The sequence below is a fragment of the Athene noctua genome, chromosome 10 (assembly GCF_965140245.1).
Source record: "Athene noctua chromosome 10, bAthNoc1.hap1.1, whole genome shotgun sequence".
NCBI classification, from domain to species: Eukaryota; Metazoa; Chordata; class Aves; order Strigiformes; family Strigidae; genus Athene; species Athene noctua.
Window position 1 is genome coordinate 14,099,830 of NC_134046.1, and position 20,352 is coordinate 14,120,181.

General features: G+C 50.7%; 1 protein-coding gene across 3 annotated transcripts in view; it reads right to left on the bottom strand.

Moving 5' to 3' along the window:
* The window catches only part of NCKIPSD (NCK interacting protein with SH3 domain), a 54,312-nt gene extending 38,254 nt beyond the window's left edge, over positions 1-16,058 (bottom strand). For all 3 annotated transcript variants that reach the window (XM_074913944.1, XM_074913945.1, XM_074913947.1), the window contains exon 1: positions 15,811-16,058. In XM_074913944.1, the coding sequence (XP_074770045.1) occupies positions 15,811-15,981 (171 nt within the window). In that variant the 5' untranslated portion in view covers positions 15,982-16,058. The remainder of the gene's footprint in view (positions 1-15,810) is intronic.
* Between the last annotated feature and the right edge of the window lie 4,294 nt (positions 16,059-20,352).

Genomic DNA, 20,352 nt, shown 5'->3' on the forward strand with positions numbered 1-20,352 from the left:
AAAACTTCTACAGTTGCCCTTTGCTCACCGAGATTCAGTACAGCTCCAAGATCACTCGCATGCAACTAGCACAGGTGCATAAGAAAGCCCCTATATTAAGTATGATCAAAACCAGAACTAATTTCTAACCTCGAGTGCTGGGCAGACTACAAGGTGCTAGTCTCAGCCCATCTTTGTTTTGACTGAATTGGCAGAAATGTGGATGGGGGCTGAAGACCCAGCCACAGAAACGCTCTACAGTTAATCAGGTTTGCCAAGCGTTGCCAGGACAAGGGGCAAGGTCAGAGACTGAATGAGCCTGGGAAACTCTGCAAGTTCTGGCTTCTCTTCTGGCATTCAAGGAAGAAGGTTCAGTTTTCCCAAAATATCTATTTCCATAGCAGAGATTATAGCAAAATGATGGAAAGGTGACAGTTATATGAGAGGCAGGATCAAGAAATTCTCATTTCTGACACGTTCAGGAGAACTCTCTTCCTTTCCATTCACCTCCAACCTGGAGTATGTTTCCAGCACATGAGGATCAAGTAAGTAAAGTCTCCAGGGGTTAGGCAGGAAAAGATTAAAGTCAGCAATTCAACCGATGCACAAAGACAGATGCAAGAGAATAGCATGTATGTATGTGTTAACCAAAAGGGACTTTCCTTCTGCATGCCACAGACTGGCACTGATTTAACAGAATGCAGTTACCTGTTTGAGAAAGAGGTAACTCATGATTCATCTTGCAAGGGAATTGATGATTTATTACCTTTTCTTCCAAAATCCTCCCTCTCCCATGACCAACCTTCTAGCAAGAGACAAAAGGTGGCAAACTGCAGCTATGATGTTCTCTGGGCATAATTACCATGTTGCCCAAACCCAAAACGGTGGACAAACTGTAAAGCATATCTTACTGACTTAACAGGAAAGGGGAGACTGGAAAAGAAAATCAACCTCCCGCCTCGGCCCCAGTGAACATGGGAAAGCAGACCTGGCAGCAGGCACAGGCATACAACCCAGGAATGCCAGTACAGAGGAGAAAGGGTAAGGAGGGTGGACAGGTCACCATCCCAGGAGGCACAGAACCTGTGGGCTTGGGCATGAACAATTCAAGTCTGCCATGCAGAGAAGAACTGCCACTTTCTGGTATCCACTGTATGAACAGCCATATGTACTTTATTAAAGCCACTAATGAGGGAAAAGAGCCTCCATCCTCACAGGGCAAACACAGGAAAGTCATCACCTATTTTTATTCCTGGACAGATGTAAATTGCACAAAATTGTAAACCAGACACGAGTCCCCAGGATCTTTTTAGCAGCACCGGGACCAGAGCTGCCAGGTCCGGCACAGCTGATGCTCCTTCCTGCAAAGCTGTCACTCTGAAGATGAAAACCTGCCTTGTATTACCATGAACAAACCTGAGAGAGACCTCAGAAAGTTATCTCCAAACAAAGATGATTCCAGTCAGAAGGATCAAAGGCAGCTTGCTTGCTGCAGAATCAGTTAACAATCTGGCTAGAAAACAACTTTCCTGTGTCCTGGACTCCGCGTGCGGAGCAAACACTGCCTCTTCTGCCATAAGGGATGCAGCTGCCCCTGCACACCCCAAAAGAAAAAGAAAGCCAGCAGGGCTGGATCAGAAACCACATTAACTCATACAGAAAACCCAGCACTTCCCACTGTAATAAGCATTCCTCTTCTTCTTGTGCATCCTTCCTGAAACGCAGCTTATCACAGTGATATGATCAGATTGTATCTGTGACCTACTCCATAACAAAATGACCCCTAAACCACCATACTCAGGGTTTGGGTTTTTTTTCCGTATTTGTTAACCAGGAGCAGAATTGCTCCAAGCAACTACAGAGTAACAGCAACCAGAAAGCCTGGGTTTACGCTCTCCCTCTGCTCAAAGAGAGCAGCTCCACATTCACATGGAGCAAAGTTTGTTCCAAAGTGGAAGAGGGATCATTTACAACAGCCTTTTTACCATCACCCCTTCACACAACTCCCAAGCAATCAGGTAGACCAAGATCCTTGAGGACTACTCCTGCTAACAGTGTTTCAGGCCAGGGACCCAAGAGAGCAAGCACACTTACAAAGTTTCTCCAAAGCAGGTGCCCAAAAAACCCCTTGTTCCTATATAATGTTCCCATAATATAGATCACACCAGCAATTTCTCTTGGATTCACAGGCCCTCCTGGGTCACAGGCACAGGTACCTGAAATACCAGTACTAGGAAACCCCAAGAAACCCACCTACCCCCTCCCCAATGTTTTCAGGCTGTACAGACCAGTTCCCACTGGTGTGGAGGAAAGAGCTCCCCTGTGCTGGGCAGGTACTTCCCAACATGGGAATCCCAAAACGACTCTTCTATCTAAGTAGAACAGCACATCCACTCCCCACAGCCTCCTTCCAGCTGCCAGCAGCCTTCATGACTTTAACCCAGGTACAAAATACTCATTAAGGGATTTGAACAAGTATGACAGCTATGGTCCCAGTAAAAGATAACCTTTGAATGCTCATTTGTTTTGAGGTGGGCCATTGTAAAGCTAAGACAAGAGGGAACACCTCCTGAAAGAAAACAGGCATCTCCTTCACTCCCGTATCATGGATTCTGGTAGCTATATACTGTGATATGTGCAGAGTAGTGCTATCGAACAAGGGATGCTTTTCATGCTTTTGGCTTACTAGTGCTATACACAAAAATTACATGAAGTTAGGTGTGCCAGCTAATTATAGCAAAGCCATTTAAAGACTGTTGAGGGTGCAGGTGCAGGGCAGCAAGGGAGGGGGTATCAGAGGGGCTGAAATACTCCACATGAGCTGTGCTGTCAAGAGGTAGATCATGCTAATTGGCCAGAGACAAAATACTCAAGCATGCCAAGGTGCTTGTTAGCTCAGGGTTGCTCCTGCAAGCACATTTATTCCTGGTAAAGCAGATGTTTCTGCTGGAGCAATCAGCACCCAGACACTCACCAAATCCAACAAGTCAATGTAATCAAGCTTTATTGGGACAATGATAAAGTTAATCCTAACTCACGCCAAACTCATAAATGAAAATACCACTGAGATCTATAGCAGTGTCTCACAACTACAACTGTTATATGCATGATCATAAAGACAGAGCATAGGCCAAAAAAACGCCCAGAAAATTGTGAACTAAAAACCCTGCAGCTCCCCGAGTTACTTTTTCACCAGCAAACAGTGGGAGTGGACAGCACACAGTTTTTCTGTGCTGTAAAACTGAGACCGGCTGACAGTTTCCATTGACCTACAAAAGTACCTTGAGAATTGCAAGTTTAGCTATGTTTATCAGAGGAATGAGGCTAACTTGCTGTTATCTCCAGATTGAGTTCAAGAACAAATTCTGGGGTTTGTTTAGTGGGCTTTTCTACCTTGAAAAAAGATTAAAGGGTTCAACTGGATTTGCTGACATTTCACCTATAAGGAAGTAAGACGTGACTCACGGAAGAAAAGCAATTCATTAGTGTCCCACACTATCTGAAGCAAAAAAAATAGCCCACTGCTCAAGCTGCAAGTTATAATCCCATCTCCTTCTGCAGTTTAGAGTAGCACAGGCTCCCCAGAAAACATGAAGAAATGGGAACAGGAGGGGAATGTCCTCTTAGGACATTGTGCTACAGGCAGCAGAACAGCCATAATCTGTTTTCCTCACTTCCTGAGGCAGTGAAACAAAAAACCCTGCATTTGTGGGACTGTTCACTTCTCATGTGCAAAACACTCACCCAGATCACTTGTCTTATTACAGTATTGATTTCTTTTATCCACCTCTTCACATGCCACACATACCCATGTCAGCATCCACCTCGCTCAGCGACATCAGCGAGAATGAATTGCTGTGTTTCAGAAAATCTTCCCAGTCCAATTCCAGTGGGACAAATCCTGCAGGAAAGGAGACACCTCACCTCCACCCAACCCATCTGGTGGCCTTCCTGGAGCAGGACCCCTCCAGTGCACAAGGCCACCACAGGGCAGAGGAGGCGGAAGCTGCCTGACAGCAAGCAAAGGGCTACACTAACTCTCAAGCTGTGTGGGTTGCACAACCCATGTGCACGCTGTCTTTCTCACCCCATTTTTCCCCCCTTCTAAACTCCTCCAGGTCAAGGCTGATCACTCTGCTGCTTGTAACTCCCTACAGCTGAGCTAGGAGAGATTTGGGTGGTTCTCCACATCTGAGAAACCACATGAGACCAAACATTGCCAACAGTGGTTTTGTTGGGAGAACTTTTTGGTTAAGCAATTAATAGCACATCAATAGAGTTTAAAAGCTTTTAAAGTGACCAGAGCTCAGTACCCTTTTGAGATCTTAAGCTTCTGAAGGAGAGCCTAAGAGTACAGCCAGCTCACATGCATTCATAGATGTAAAAGTCTCACATGCCAGCCCGTATCACTGGAAAATACTTCTAAAGGAGCCCCAGACCACAGACAAGATGCTGCTTTCCAAAACTGGATGCTGGATGGGTTTCTTTCCATCCCTGATGTAAAGAATTATACTGTACAGGCTCCTTGATAATAACTGCACCATTATTTCAGTGCTGCTGCTATCTCTTCTCATCAAGCTAATGGAAGACAGACATGTGAAATCAATTTGAAAAACAAATTAAAGGGGACACATTTTTCACTTTAAGTCAATAAAGGTGATTCTGGGGAGGACAAAAACTTTATTACTTAAAACTCAGCACTTCAAGGGACTTCGTTTTTTTGATGTCAAATGGAAAAAGACTTCAGCTATAAACACTTTGATTTGGCCAGGCTCAAGGAAATCCCTAAGCTTCTGCATTAAATAGGTAATGATTTTTTATGATCATCATTCTTACTTGAGGTACTGGCATTTCACACAATTATTCTTTTTACATGCTGAAAACCGTGAATTTCCCTGATATTTGAGCTTCTCCCGAAATATTCCTCAGGGACAGCCAAGCCCAGGCACAGAGGGAAAGGGACCGGACCTGACCTGGTGCTCCCCTTGGGTGCAATTTATGACCTGGGCATAGCACACTTGATGTTCAAACTATGCTAACCCCTCCATCCCCCTGCAAACATACATCCTTCCCTCAGGAGGAGAGGGAAAAAGGGTATCTTCAAGCAGCCTGGAAAATCACAAATTCACTGAGTTTACCCAAACTGTCACCACATTAGACTGAGAGGCCACAGAGGTTTGCATTTGTCTGCTTGGTGAGGAACTTCAGCTTAATTTCTTTAGGCAGGTATGTAGTTTTTACAGGAGCTGTCACAGTTCTCTGTACAACCATCGCAGCACAGACACCACACTGAACTCGACTGACGGAGACCCCTTCACCCGGAAAACGTGTCCACCACCATTTCCATCTTCCACGTGCGAGCAGGTCAAAGTCGCCTGTGCGGTCCATCAAGGCTTCCTTCCCACCTCCAGAGAAGGAGGCTGCAACTCAGCAGCTGAGCCCAGCCTCCCAGTCAGCGAGCTCGAGGGCAGTGGAGCTGGAGCAGGCAGCAGGAAAGTGGGAGATAACACCTCATCCACATTAGCAGCTGTGGAGGTATCACCCCAGGCACAAACCCCATGGACAGGCATTCAAGACCTTTTCATTAAGACATTATCCAGGCTTCCACGTGATTCCCTCCTCCTCCTCGTGGGTGAGTGTCTATTTTTGCAGCTCTTGCCTCATCTTCTCCCTCATCCCTTTGTTTTTATTCAATATAATAGAAGGTTTGTAACTGGGGCCTGCCCTCAGGTTTCCATACTACAAGGCACTGTCCCCACTTGTGATAGAAAAGAACAAGAAATAATTAATAGCTGTTACTTAGAAGAGATCTAATCTTAACTTGGAACCAGTGATTTAGTAAGAAACAATCCGCAGCCTGGAATTATCTAGTGTGCTTAGTCCGACAGCTTTTTTTTTTTTTTTAAATTAAACCTCTTGAGCAGCTGAACAAACTCAAATATCAGCCTATGGTGGCATTTCCAGATCACAGGCACAAAAATCAACATCTCTGAGACTGCTTTTGTGCACACCACCACAGCCTGAGCAGGAAAGAGGGGCAAAGCAGTGTAGATGGGACCCCTTCATCATGACAGCAAAGGTAGGCACCTAATCAAAAGCACATCTCACTAGCATGAAAGGCAGTCTGAGTCAGACCAATGGGCTCACTACGTTCGCAGCTGGGTGACACTGCTCCTTTAGCTATACCAGACAGACAGGAGGAAGGACATGGGCTTCACAACCAGTAATCAACAAGTAAGCAGCTTCCAAGGAGGAAGGGAGTGACAACTTCTTCTAAACAATTTCAACAAGCAAACAAATAACCAGAAAAAACAAACCCATGAACTTCCCACCTCATTCTGAAAAGCCCACACTGCCAAAATTTACTTCCCCTTCTTGCTTAAGCCTTATGCTAAAAGGGAACAGGTATTAGTGCTTTGTTCCATTGCAAGGAAGCAAACAGCCCTGCATCGCAGGGCACGAACACAGAAGAGCTGAAATGAAGCTAGCCCTCCTCTCCTACTGCAAGGTGGTGGGTCTTGTCTTTGGGACAACTGTTAGCATTGATGGATCTTTGCAAAGAATAGTGCCCACCATACCCACAGCAAGAAAGCAATAGGAGGTGAGACGGAACAGAGAGAAGCAGCTGCAGTTATGAATCGTGTCCTCTGTTCCACTTCTCATATGACAAGCTTCAAAACCCCTTTTTAAAATCAAAGTTTTTGCCATGTGATAAAAATGAAGACAAATTAGGCTTGACAAATCTCTCCTGTAAAGGTCAAAACTTTATTCCCAAGCCACTGGCTGGGGAAGCAAAGTGATGCTCCTCCAGAAACACAGCTAGGACCCACCACAATTCCTGCTGCAACTCAAGACCAGAGGCGAGTGAGGGCAGACTGGGTCCACAAAAAGAATTTCCAATGGACCTAAGCAGACTGTAATTTGAAATGAGAATTTTTCCTCCAAATACAACAAGCATTTTGCAGTTCCACATGCCAGCTCACAGAAAAAGCATGAACTGAGGTCCTCCAATAGTGCCAGTGTTCATTTCTCTCTGTGACAGCTTCTTACACCCCATTAGCAAGGAGCACTCAGGAGCAGCCCCAGCATCGAGCTCAATTATTTCTCCCAGACCTCGTGACACAGCTTTGTCATTTCCCAGGCTAGCCTGGTGAGCAGAGATGGGACCTCCTTCCCCATCAGAAGTTAGCACCTGTTAGCACAGCAGTCTGCACGCACAGCCTCAGCAAAGGCAGCAACACCAAGCCTGAGTAGCAGCGTATCACCAGCCCAGCTGGACCAGCATCTCTCCCCAGTGGCACTGCAGCAGCCCCCAGCACATCTACCCATCACCAACCACTGCCCAGTGCAGGCAGCAAGTGGCACAGGCAGCTCTGCCCCATCCTCCTTGGCAAAGCACCAGGAGCACACCATTAGAAAGAGATCGGACGTGGAAAAAACAGGGCAGGTCTGCAAGAGCCTGTGAACCAAGGCTGATCTCCCAGTTCAACAGCAAACACTTCCAGCTCTCACAGCCCTTGCAAGTCCACATACAAATGTGCCTCTCGTGAAATAAACTGAGCCAACTGTTACCATCATGGCCAAGAAGAAAGCCTTAATTTAAGGTTTTCCTCTCTGGAAGAAATGCAATGCACATGCATTGTCATTTAAAAATCTCTGCACACAGAGCTCTATTAGAACCTGTGGCTTGTAACATTTTGGTTATAGCACTGGCCACATAGGATGTCAGCGTCTGTGAAGTCTAATCTTCCTGCAGACTATTTAATGCTATAGCTGCACGCTAAGGCTGCTTGTACTTCCCTCCTTATAAACCCCTTCTGGAATTTATCCTTTCTCCAGAACCCAGACTGACAGCTCATATGCTGAATACATAATCCTGTCTGGGAATGACAAAATTCAAATCCTTTGTGAGGGAGTGAAGCTGGAATACTCTTAAAAATTCTTTTTGTTTTTATGTACCTCTGAGCTATACAAGTAAGGGAAGAAAAAGAGGAGGCTGCTTCTGTTCCAGAACAAGAGCTTTCCTAACAATGACCTCAACAGACAGGTTCAGCTGTTTTCCATGTTTCAGCCACTGACAGATGTAAATACCCATTCTAAACCATGGGATTTGCCCTTTCCCACAGGCATTAACATGCCCCAGATCTTGCAAGAGATCTTCTTAGGTCAGCCAGTTACCATGATGTAGTCTGCTTTTGTCAAAGCCTTTCCTAGTGTACAGGCTGCTCTGAGCAGAGGTTACTCTTCTAAGGAGGACGACTCTTCACATTGTTTTCCCATCACCACTAACACCAGTAGATTTTTCTCCAAGGACAAGCAACATGAATTCCTCCCTGCTCTTCAGTGTCTTGCTTGCTCTGTACTTCACACAGAGCAACAATCACAAAAAAAATCAATTTCCATGAACTTTCTCGTTTATTGGTTTCAATACAAATCTCCCCTCCTTTATGTTGTTTGGGTTTTTTTTGTTGTTGTTGTTTTTTGTTTCTTTACTAAGACTTCACCTGATGGGATGCTGGAAATCCTGGAAGGAAACACAAGAGTAAGAGCATGTGAAAAAGGTGCACAAACACAAGCACAGAGAAGCTGCAGCTTGGCAAGCCCAGAGATGGTCAAACTTTGTGTTCAAAGACATCTGCCAATTCCCTTCAGCTCAGAAAAAGCAGCGAGGCTGAGTTGTTGGTGTCCTGCTCAAGGTGAGGGCAGCATAAGATTGATCTTCTGAAGCATCAGAAGGCAGTGATGGCTTAAGTTGGGACACCTTTCAGTAGACCTGTTGTGTAGCACATCCACCAGCTTGACTTGATGTTAGCACTGTTATTTTAGAGAGACATACCTACGCTGCTGGGCAGTCATCAACAACTTACTTTCCCACAGGCTGACAACAGTGTTGATCAGCTTAAGGCTGCAACAACTAAATTTCAACATTAATGAGAAATTCAGCTGAGCCACAACCTTCCTGTGGGGCCTCTTGCCCGTATCCTCACATACAGGCAGGAGAGCAAGGTCTGGCAAAGAAAGTCACTTACAGGGAGTCCCATAGTGAGCTGGTAGCAGATTTGAACAGAATCCAGATTCCCATATGTTAATCATAGAAGCACCTTGCTCAATAAATATAAACAATTCAGTCATTCCTAATTACCTTCTCCTGCAAATGGGGCGAGAAGAAGGGTGTCTGTGTTTGCTGTCCTCCAGCATCATCACCTCACCAGCTATTTTGAACAGATGCTCCTAGTTCAAAACCGGCAGTTCTTCCCTTTGAAATGAGAAGCTGATCATCTTTCAGATGTAAACCAGGGAAGGAAGTCTAGCCATTTTCCCCTGATGAAAAACATTCAAAATCCATACAGGAGGCAGCCCAAAAAAATCACAGATTTGATCAGTAAAATTGCAAGATAACAGAAGGTGATCACTTGTGCAACACAGTGAAATGCTCACAGCAAGAGTGGCACTAGAGAGTGGGGGTGCAAATGACCTGGCAGACACTGCAACCCCACGGGGAGGCTGGAAACCAGACTGTGTCTATCAGCTCTGGGCAAGTGCCTCTCCAAAGGCCTCGAGGAAAATGGCACATTTCTTCTTTCCAGTCTGCCCCCTCCCTCGCCTTGCCCTTCCTCCAAGGTGAACACAGCCCTAGCCACATCGCTCAGGAGCGGACGTGGGCTCTCAGACATCTCCCTACTGCTTGCTTACTTTGACCAAGACAGCCTTCATGTTGTTCAGCCCTGAAACAGCCTCAATGAGTCCAGCCCAAAGGAAACCCACCGGGACCATCCACACGTCCACCCGTGTCACTCCACCCACGCTCAGCCATTATGCAGCTGCAGGAGTGATAAGCCCAGACTGCCAACATCACTCATACATGGGCATCCAGGTCACAAAGGCAAATTTTATCTGATATCAAAAAACCTAATCATTTTTAATAAGAGTAAAAGTGAGAAGAACAAGTCTTTACAGCCAAGCAAAAAGAGAGGCTAAAAATCATTACTGTGTTTCTACTTTAATAATTCTGAACTGTGAAAGATTGCAGAACTTCTAAAGTTTCAAGTCTTTAGCTACAGTAATTAGAAATGGTTATAATTGCCTGCTTGTGTAATTTAGTCTCAAGAATAAAACATCTCAAAGCATTAGCAGCTCTGACATGACAGCATCTCTGTTACTGTGACAGCCAAGAGAAAAATGCTTCACTCTTTCAGTTTCTTGCATGTGTCAAGAAATGCAGCATCAGCGGCAAAGCACTACCAGCTGCTTATTCTCCAAAATAAAACTTTATTTTTAGCCTAAGCGCTTATTCAGGATCTGTGCGAGTATTGCAATTAAGCTCTCACGCCCATTGAAAGCTCCGTCAAATCTGCAGATGACAAATAACGATGCAGGCTCCAGCGCAGGAGATGGTCTGTACAACAGTCTGCACAATCATCACCTTCTGTTCAGTAGCATTGAGAGAAAATCTGCCAGGGTTCAGGAGCACCGAGTTTAAAGCTGGATTTTGCCTAGATGGAGGCAGAAACTCTTACAGCAAAGCACAATTGCCAAATCTCAGTTTCCAGTGACTTGCTATCAGAACATCTGAACATTTGACTGACACCGTACAACCAACTCAGTGCTCCACAACTGTCATCATCTCCATGCTAGCATGACAGGTTTGGCAGTACCTGACCTACCCCAGCTCACTCCTTCCCCAGTGAAGTCAGTCCTACACTGACACCGGCCTCGGCATGTGCTGCTCCACCAAACCAACGTACTTGCTATCCTGGCAGAAGAACAACCAGATTAGAAACAAAGAACTTTCCAGCAATCAAGTGAACTGAACTGAGAGTGGGAATGACAAGAGCAGAGACAGTGCAAGGGAAGGCTGGACCATGGGGCTGAGCGTAGGATGTGGGATCAGGCTCAAGTTGCAGCCGTGAGCTGTCAGACCCACGGTTTGAGCCCTGGCACACCCTGGTCTGCAAGGAAAGGCAGCTCCTATACTACCTCACTCTGCACAATGCGTCCCAATCTCAAACCCACGTCAGTGCTACAACACGGACCAGGACAAAGGGGTTTCCTGCAAATAGAGAACTCTCAAATGTCACTCCTTTACAGAAACCCCTTTTCTCTTTGCAGCCTGGGAGGTGAAATGCCATTCCTGTGCCTGCCCGTCCAGAACTACCTGTACCCTGCGGCTGTGTACTTGCTCATGCTGAAAGAGAATTTTAAGTTGTTGCTAGGCTGCACAAAGCAGTCTCTTATTTTTATCACATGCCTGTTTATTCTTGTAGAAAAAGATATGGCAAATAGCAATCCAAGGCATCCTCAAAATGCTTGTTACACTCTCGACTGAGTCCATTTTCTCACCAGACGGTCCAAAGTTTCTTGGCCATCAGCATACACACCTTCACACCCAGACAGCCCCCTTCTCACTCCTCCAGAGGTACAAGATGAAAGTGTGACCAACTGGAGAAGGCCTCAGCTAAGCAGAGAATCTAAACCCACACTGCAAGCATTCTTCAGTTATTCCAAATAAATTCCAAGTAATTTTGAAAAGGCTGTTAATAGTAATATCAGAGCTATTTCCTAAGAGCTTAATACAGCTGAGCAGCTGATTTGTAGCAGCCAGCATGCTAAATCATTCCCATTTCACCAGGAAACACCCCCTTGCAACTTAGCATTTATTTTTGCAACCCAACATTTACCAATTCAGCATTTTACGGCTGCCATTCCCCTCCTCAGCATGTAGTATTAACACTTCCATTGACCAGGAATACAGTCTGGGTCAGCGCAGACAAGAGACAAGGCAAGACCAGTCATGATGCCTGGTGAAGACGAGAGCTGAAGCAGACTGCTGCTCCTGTATATGGGTGCCACTGCCAGGAGCAAACCACCAAGGCCAGCCCCTGCCCTGCTCCCTGCCCCACTGGGAGCAGATCAGCTTTCCTGGGGTAGGCCAAGTGTCACCTGTAGTCTGGCATCCTCAGGACAGCCGCTCGCTTTGTGCTCCTTGTGCTGCTGCAGTACAGCCTGAAACCTTCACCCAAAGCTGGAATAATTCCAGATTCCTGTTACAAAATTACATGTCCCATCATAATGACAGCAATATACAGGCTATTTAACTCAAAGGAAGGACCCTTATTATTTGCTAGACTTGGCATTTGTCCCTTTCTGACACCGAGTGAACCTCCTGCTCCTAAGGAAGCTTTATAAATTGATTCTTTTACAGCTTCACATAAAGCTTTGAAAGGCTGGCCTTCTGGAGTGACTGACTTCAGAAGACACCCTAAGCTCCAACTGAACCTCCACATTTTTCTGCCACTTGTACATCACTTAAGCATCAGCACACATCTGGAGACCAAAGACCAACCTCACGCTGACAGGCACCTTTCCATTCAATCAGAAGCCATGGCACTCATGCTGACAGCTTTGCTGCAGCAGTATTTGCCTGGCATTAGATATTAGCATTTGTCTCTTGCTCCATCACTAGCTGGAGGCAATTATCCTACGTGCTGTTACTGACCGGCACAGCACCGGGTACACATTTTCACTTTTCCTGGCAGCAGCACCTGTCAGCCCCCAAGCTTGCTATGGCTTTGCTTGCTACCACCGTGCCTGCCAGCACCGCTGCTCAACATCTCTGCCATGGGCGTGCAGAGCCAGGGTCCAGCCATGTGCAAGGTCAGCATTTCAGCAAGCAGCTCATTCTGCTTGTGGCTTGCAACCCGGCTACGTTCAGCAGCACACAGCCCAATCCTTCCCTTGTGTTGCTTGGTGGCTTCAGTATCTATCCCCAGAATGGCACTCAACTTGAAATTATTCTTAATAACCCACAACAGAGCTAAAAGGGAACTACAGAAGAGTAAAATAATCAGGAATATCGGCTGAAGTTGGGCACCTCTAATTGACCTAAATTAAATACACATCATCTGCACCTTCTGGTGCCCTGGCTTAGCCCTAACTTGTTTCTTAGAGGTATTATATGTTTCTAAGAGGGGTTTGTTGAGGGTTTTTTCCCCCCTACAACTAACCATCTTTTAATAGCAACACTGAGCCACAAGGATTTCAGTACAAAATTCTGCCGCATTTGCAACAAGATGACATCAGCCAAGAATAAGCTTTAAATAATAAATGGGAATTATTTTTTCCTCTAGAGAAGACAAGGCATGAATTTCCTGTATCTGTGAAAGCTGAGCAAAAAAACCTGAAAATCGAGGGAAGCTCAGAAAAATCTAATGCTCCTAAGAGCGATGGCAGCAGCAACAGCAGCCCAAGCCTCTCCCATGAGCATCCTCTCAGCAGCCTGCTGCGAGGGGCTTTCAGGAGATTTGCTGCTGTTGGCTGTGACTGTTGTACAACCTATTGCTCACCTGGAACCTGACTGCACTGCTAACAAAGCCGAAGGCTTACTTTTACAATGGTGACTCCTGTTGGCCACCCTCTCTCCCTGCTAAGCACACTAACACTAATCATTAGCTGTGTTTTTTCTCTGTTGTGATTGAGGAAGCACTAATTGCCTCCCAAATCACTGTCACTAATTAGTCTCAGTGCCCTTATTAAATCAAAATTGGGTGACAAACTGTTTGCGTTCTCATCCTGGACATTCAGCAGCCTCAAGCAAGCAAGCTTTCAGCAAGCAGATGACTTCTTCCATGTACAAAAGGGTGTTCTGACTTCAGATCAGCTCTTCAGAGATAGCAGGATGCAACAGCAGAAAGTCAGTCACAGACACAGAGCATTACAGCAACTGCAGAGCAGCAAATTAGATCCTGCTGCCTCATGCATCATCAGGCAAGTTCTGGTGCCGGAAACATAATGGCCAAAAAAATATGAGTGGATGCAGGGAAGGATCTTCTGTTTCCTGCTACCAGGTCTAAGGGCACTTGGAAAGCTACATCTGAACTAGAGTGCTCACAAAGTCACCAGCAATGCTGCTTAAACATTAGTGCATTACCAACAGACTGTCAGGAGTCAACCTGGCAGGCTGTAAGCTATCTTAAGGGTGTGGCAAAATATAACCTGAGAAATGAATGTAAAGTCAGCAGAGAAATGCTTTTTCTGTAAGATTTTGAAACTAATATTAGCAAGGCGGAGAGATGCAGGAAGGCTGCTCCAGAAGGCACCCCCGGCAGCGAGAAGACATCATGCCACACAAACAAATGAAGCAGAGGACTGCAGAGAGGAAACTCATGAGCAGCAGCCTGAAGCAATGCCACCGTGGGGTTTTAAAATCTAGTAGTTTAATAAGGTCTTTGCTCTGTAACTAAATAGCTCCTGTAAATAGCTTAAGGGCTTATTGATCACAAGATGTCCCCTCCTGACAGGGCATTCTGTCAGGCTGCAGATGAGCCCCAGTCTCGCAGGCAGGATGGCTCCTGATCCCAGCAGCTGGCAGAGAGACCCGGCGTTAGGGCAACACATACACACTCGTCTCACTGAAGTGTTCTGCAAAACGCACACCCACACTTACTTACAGGCTGAATTACTGCTAATCAGAAATTCAATGGCATCTGAAGGAGCGTCAGCAGCACACTGAAATAAAGGGGGTTGTCACCATTTTCAGCCCGACATTAAAAGGCCCACTTGTACCATTCATATGCGTTTGTGCAGTTATCCATTCATTGATGCAGAGTTTTCAGCATGCAGTTCCCACAGCTATCCCCTGAGGCCCAGAAGTATAAAAGCCCCATGAATTAGCCTTATATGAAAGGCCTGTTTTAGTTTCAGAAGCTGCGTTGTCCATCAGAAGCCTCCACTAAACAGACCCCTGCAATGTAAAGCCATAAGTGACCTCCTCCTCCCTGTGACAACGGCGCAGGCACTGGGCTCACGCCTGCAGCTGCTGGAGGTGCCCTCTCTCCTCTGACCCCAGTTAGGGCTGCAGCAGCCTGCTCAGACTTTCTGTAATTACCAGTATCATCAACTTGTCTGTAACAGATCCCCGGGATGGGCCAACTGGATGAACCCCTCGGGCCGTATCCCCGGGGTGGACCCAGCTGCCATGGGATTTCCTGGCCCCCAGAACAGTATGGCTCTGCTATTGGTGTCACAGCATGTTGACGGAAGGTGGATGATCACCCCCCCTCACTGCCCTCCCAGTGCTGGGGTGCCACGCAAATAGGAAGTCCTGTGGCTGAACAGCTAGCACAGCGATGGCCACACAAGCACTGCTTACTTATACCAACTGGGGCTGCTAGTTGGGGAATTTCAGGGTTATCTAGTAATCATGTGCACTTCGGAGAAGCAGGATCCTCCTCACCAACTCCCCAGGGCATCACGTAGGTATTTTTCTGTCTTCCTCTCCCAGTTCATCAGGAATGAAGCCAGCCCTTTTGCCCCACAGCCTGTGAGTCGGTGCCCAGGGAACCCGTACCTCGCCCAGCTCCTCCAGATGAATGTGCTGAGCTTTCATTTCGTCCCTGACCTGCGAAGCTGGTGCTCCCTAGACCTCGTTCTCCAAAGATGACACCCACAGAAGATGTCTCCTGCCTCACTTCAAACTCCCGGTTCTCATTCCCGGGAGGTACGATGTACCCGGAGGTGCCTGTGCGCTGAACTCCACCGCAGTGGGTAACCACGGCCACAGCCACACACCCACTTCTCCCAGCCCCGGCCAGCGGCTCCCAGAGGCGCCAGAGAAGCGACCGTGAGCAGCCAAGGCAGTGCTCTGGGGTGCTCCACACCACCCAGCTGCTCCCACACCACCCGCCCCCCGCCTGCGAGGAGGCGGAGGGCAGAGCCGCCCAGCCCCGGGACCCCCAGCCCCGCCGGTGCACAGGACGGCCGGCACAGCTACCCCCACGCCGGCAGCCCGCGTCCTGCCGGGCCTAGGCCCGCGGCCCGCCCGGCCCGGCCCACCTGCAGCCGCTGGAGGTAGGAGGCCGGCGCGTAGCCCGTCTCGCCGGAGCCGGCGCGGGTGACGAGCCACCAGTGCTGGTTGCTGCGCTCCAGCAGCAGAAACGTCTCGCCAGCGGCGAAGGGCAGCGAGTTGGGCTCTGCCGAGCGGAAGCTGTACAGGGCCCGGTACATGGCGGCGGCGGCACCGGCACCTCCGACCGCCGCGGTCCGGCCCGGCCCGGCCCGGCCCGGCCCACCCCCGGCCCGGCCACGCCCCCACGCGTCACCGCGGCGCCACGCCCCCGCGACACCGCCCCCCTAGCGCCCCCTGGCGGCGCCTGCGGGCGCCCCGCGCGCCTGGCCCCGCCCCGCGCGCCTGGCCCCGCCCCGCGCGCCTGGCCCCGCCCCGCGCGCCTGGCCCCGCCCCGGCGCCGCCCGGCGCCGCGCGGCAGGGGGCACCCGCGGCTCGCGCAGTGCTCGGGGGCAGCCGCGGCGGAGCCGTGCGCGGGCCCGGGGGGACCCCGGGACGGACCCCACGGGATGGACCCCCCGGGACAGATCCCTGGGATGGGCCCCCCGGGGACGGACCCTCGGCAGGGTCCGTTAAGACTGACGCCGCCTGGCCGTGTCGTGGTGTTCCTCCTCCACCGCGTCTTCGCCGGGCTTTCTGCCGGCTCCTGGGGGTCTCTGCTCCCACCTCCTACCCATCGCCCGCCCTTGCACTGGCCCGTCTGACCACCACGTCCAGACCGAACGCAAGCACATCACTCCCCCCCAAACTCCTCCAGCCCAGCCGGGACCCGCTGTGAACCCCTTCATCTGGGAGTCCCGCATTTCACCAACCAGTGCCATCAACTCCCCAAGGTCCCCAAGTGCCAGCAAGCCCCCGCCCCAGGCGCCAAGCGCTGCTCCCCGCGGCCCCTTCCCCCTCCAGAGAAGGAAGCGTGGCAGTAGGGCATGGCCAGAGCGGCGCCTGGCCCCACACGCTGCCCCACGGCGGGCACAGTGACCTGGCACATGGCCGTGGGGACGCGGGTGCACTGCCCGTCAGGCCAGGAGCGCTTGGATGTCCATTGCTATGTCTTGACACCTCATTCCAGGAGAGCAACCCTTTGGGCCACCACCCCAAGTAGCCCAAGACCCCTGTGAGCCCCCCAGACATCAGCTACTCCCTTCAGGCCCCTGGTGCTCTTGCTGGGGGTCCAAGCCCCTCCTGCTGCCCTGGGCAGGTGGGTGGCAGCCCTTCAAGCACATTGCCCCCTGTCCCTCTTCCCCAGGCAGGACTTTCTCTGTGCTGCCCTAGGGACAAGAGGAATTTTCTACCTGGAAAAGCCAGCACTGAGCCCAGGAAGGTGCTGATAGCAGCAAGGCAGGGGTGTCTGGTTACAGCATCCAAGCGGGGATGGCATAGACATTCCTGCAGCCAAGCCCACCGCAGAGACACCCCTCACCCATCCTGCCCATCCCTGCCACCCCGCTGGGATGCAGAGATGGAACAGTCCACAGGGCCCTGCTCTCAGCAACAGGGGAGTTTAATTCATCCAGAAACCATCAACAATCAAATCCAGCCAGCGGTTATACAATAACAAGCGGCTTCTGGCTGCCATGGCCCCCTGCCTGCTCCCAGCACAGTTCCCCCAGTTCCCCTGGTTTTCCCAGCACTGGTGAGGTAATTGTGGCTGAGCCTGGTTACAGCAGTGAGGATGGAGGATGGGCTGGGAGTGAATAGTTTCCTAGGCTCCCCTGCTGCAGGCCTACCCGGAATCGCCATGGTAGGCACATTCAGGCTGAAAAAGTGATGGGGCACTTTGAATGGGAACCATGAGATGTAACTGGGGCTAAATCCCTCAGGAACCTTGTGGGGTCTGGGCTTCATGCCTGGTCATGGTCCTTTCCAGATGCCCAGCAGGACACGGCATGACAGTGGGCAAGAGGCGAGCAGACGGGGAGCAGCACTGTGGGACGGCAAACCTTCCCACTTGTGGGGTAATTACTCCTGGTATTACCTGGATCCTGTGGGGCCTGTCCATCCCCTGTCCGTGGGGCCACAACCTGCCCTGGTTTTGGCTGCAGTGTTTGTCCTGCCTCGGGGTCTGCTCACAGCCGCGTCCCTGCTCCAGGTGAGCCCCGGCCACTCCCTGGCATGAGCCCAGCTGCCGTTTGCACTGGATAATGGCGCTTTATTTCCATGAAGTCGGCAGCACAGGCTATGCCGGCAGGCAAAGGAGGCTGAGGGGGCTGCAGGCACCCACCTCCCGCACTCACAGCGGCTGGACCCCAGCCTCTCCCTCTGCTCAGCGCAGCGTGCCGGCTCTGCCAGCCAGCAGCCAGGAAGGGGCCTGGATTTCCTCTGCAAGGGCTCCTGCGAAGCCTCCTGCACTCAGGTACAATGCACTGGGGGCAAAGAACCTCTGAGGGCGTTGGGAGCCCAGGACAGATTCCTGCTCCGGAGGAATCAGCTCTGAATTGCAAGCGCCAGGTGATTTATCTTGGATAGGGAGGGGCAACGAGCAAGGCTCCCGCTGCGTCATTTGCAGGTGACTTTTAAAGCCGAACTTGAGACTTCAGGTAGTAACACTTGCATCCCTTACCCTTAGAGCCATGGGGACCAGGATTACCATAAGCCCTTGAAGGACTCGGCGCGTGCACGGCAGCCTCTGCTGAAGCACCGGCAGCCCCCACACACCCTCTTTCCTTTGGGGCCATGGAGGGGAAGCATTGCACAACAGCACTCATATGATTGAAATACAAATTTGCCAGCTCCACGTACACTTATATAATTCTGCACTGCGTGGTCGTCAACACATTGCAAAACAGCAGCGGGATCAATCGTTCTACTTTTAGGTATACAAATATTATTGTACCCTTGCCAGCGCTCTCTGGGCGAAAAGTCATACAGGGTGGGAGGTACTGCAGGACCCTGGGCCTGCAGCTCTGGGGACTACACCATCAGTGTATCGTGTGGGGCCTGTGGGTGTCCATGAGCAGAGCAGGGAGGCATTGGGATGTCTCCTTGGCATACCCCTATTTCCTGATGTCCTGGCAGCCCTCCCTCCTGCAAAACCTCATTAAAAGGCTGTAGATGGGACACCCCCACCCCCACCCCCCCACCCCCCCCAGCTGGATGCCTCGAGACCTCCCCTGCCAGCATCGGCCCTGCTACCCTGCTGAGTGGAGCGGGGTCACCTGGGAAGGGGACAGTGCCCTGCCTGCATTACAGGTAGCCCTGTCTCGCTCCTGCAATCTCACGGCACAACTGGCAGAGTGGGAGCAGCCCCAGTCCCTCCGCAAGCAGTGCCATGTGCCCTCGCCTGCTCCAGGGATGCTGCCAGCAGCTCCTGCAGCTCTGCTGGAAGCTGGGCCGGCCACTTCCTCTTGAAGAGGAGGTTTGCAGGTGGGAGAGCTGCCAAGGTTGCCATGGACCAGAGACACCTCTGCAGTGGAGCAGGAGGGTGAGGTGTGTGAGGCACAGGGCTATGCTCTTGCCTGTCCACCCATGGCCAGGCCAGCCCAGACTGCGACGCGTGGGGCAGCTGGGCAGTGCAGGGAGTTGGGCGGCTGCTCCGTGGTGACTGACACTCAGGACGGGTGCACGTTCCTGCTCCTGAGAGAGATGCGGAGCTAGGCTCACACACAGGAGGCAGGGACAGGTTTGGGCAGCTCTGCGCCCTGTGTCATGTGTATGGCCCTGAGAAAGCTGGAGCGTCTGGTGGCCGGGAGGGCAGCCCTGTGTCCAGCCTGCACGGTGCTCACACCGCATCACTTACAGGAGGTCTCACCTCTCCAACTACATCTGCTCCCTTACAGGAGGAGCCCCCAAACCAGCACTGCCTGCCAGCAGCAGGGAAGGGCCCTCTGCCAAGCAGGAGCAAACCCCGCTGCTGCCTCTTGCCAGGGACATAGTGCTCTGCACTGAGCCCCAACATACCAGTGAGGGGCTGCTCACTGTGGAGCCTGATGAACAGAGGAGCCGAAGCCGTTGGGGTGGTGGGTGGCTCTGGGTCCCACTCTGCTCTGCCTGCACGCGGGGACGGGGTGTCCACAGGGCCTCCTTGCGCAACCCGTCCTGCACAAAGCCCATAGCGGGGCTGGCGGGGGGCCCAGGCCCCTCCCGTGGCCGGGAGGAAGGAGCAGCCAGTCGCTGCCAACAGCTGCACTTCCAGGAAAGGAAGAAGACAGAAGGTCGGGAGAGTTGAGGGATGGCGGCGGGGGGACCAGGGGAATGCTGCAGGAAGGATTGAGGCACTGCAGGTTGCGAGGGGAGCAGCACACAGCCTGGCCCACCCTGAGACTCTGCTTCAGGAAAACAAGCTCTTTGGCTTCACACAGTGGTGCCCTGTTCTTTATTAAGCTCTCTGCTTGCATCCTGACCTGATGAGCCCCTTGCTGGCCCACGCACTCAGCCTGCGGCACGGCCCCTTCCCAGCTCTTCCCTGCCGGGACAGCGCTGCAGGCTGCAACACCCTGCTGCAGAAAGAGCTGTTTCAGGGGAATACTGCTTTTTCTGCAATTGGCTCAGCAGCCAGGCTCTTTGTCTCACCTTCCCTGTGGTGTAAAACCTGG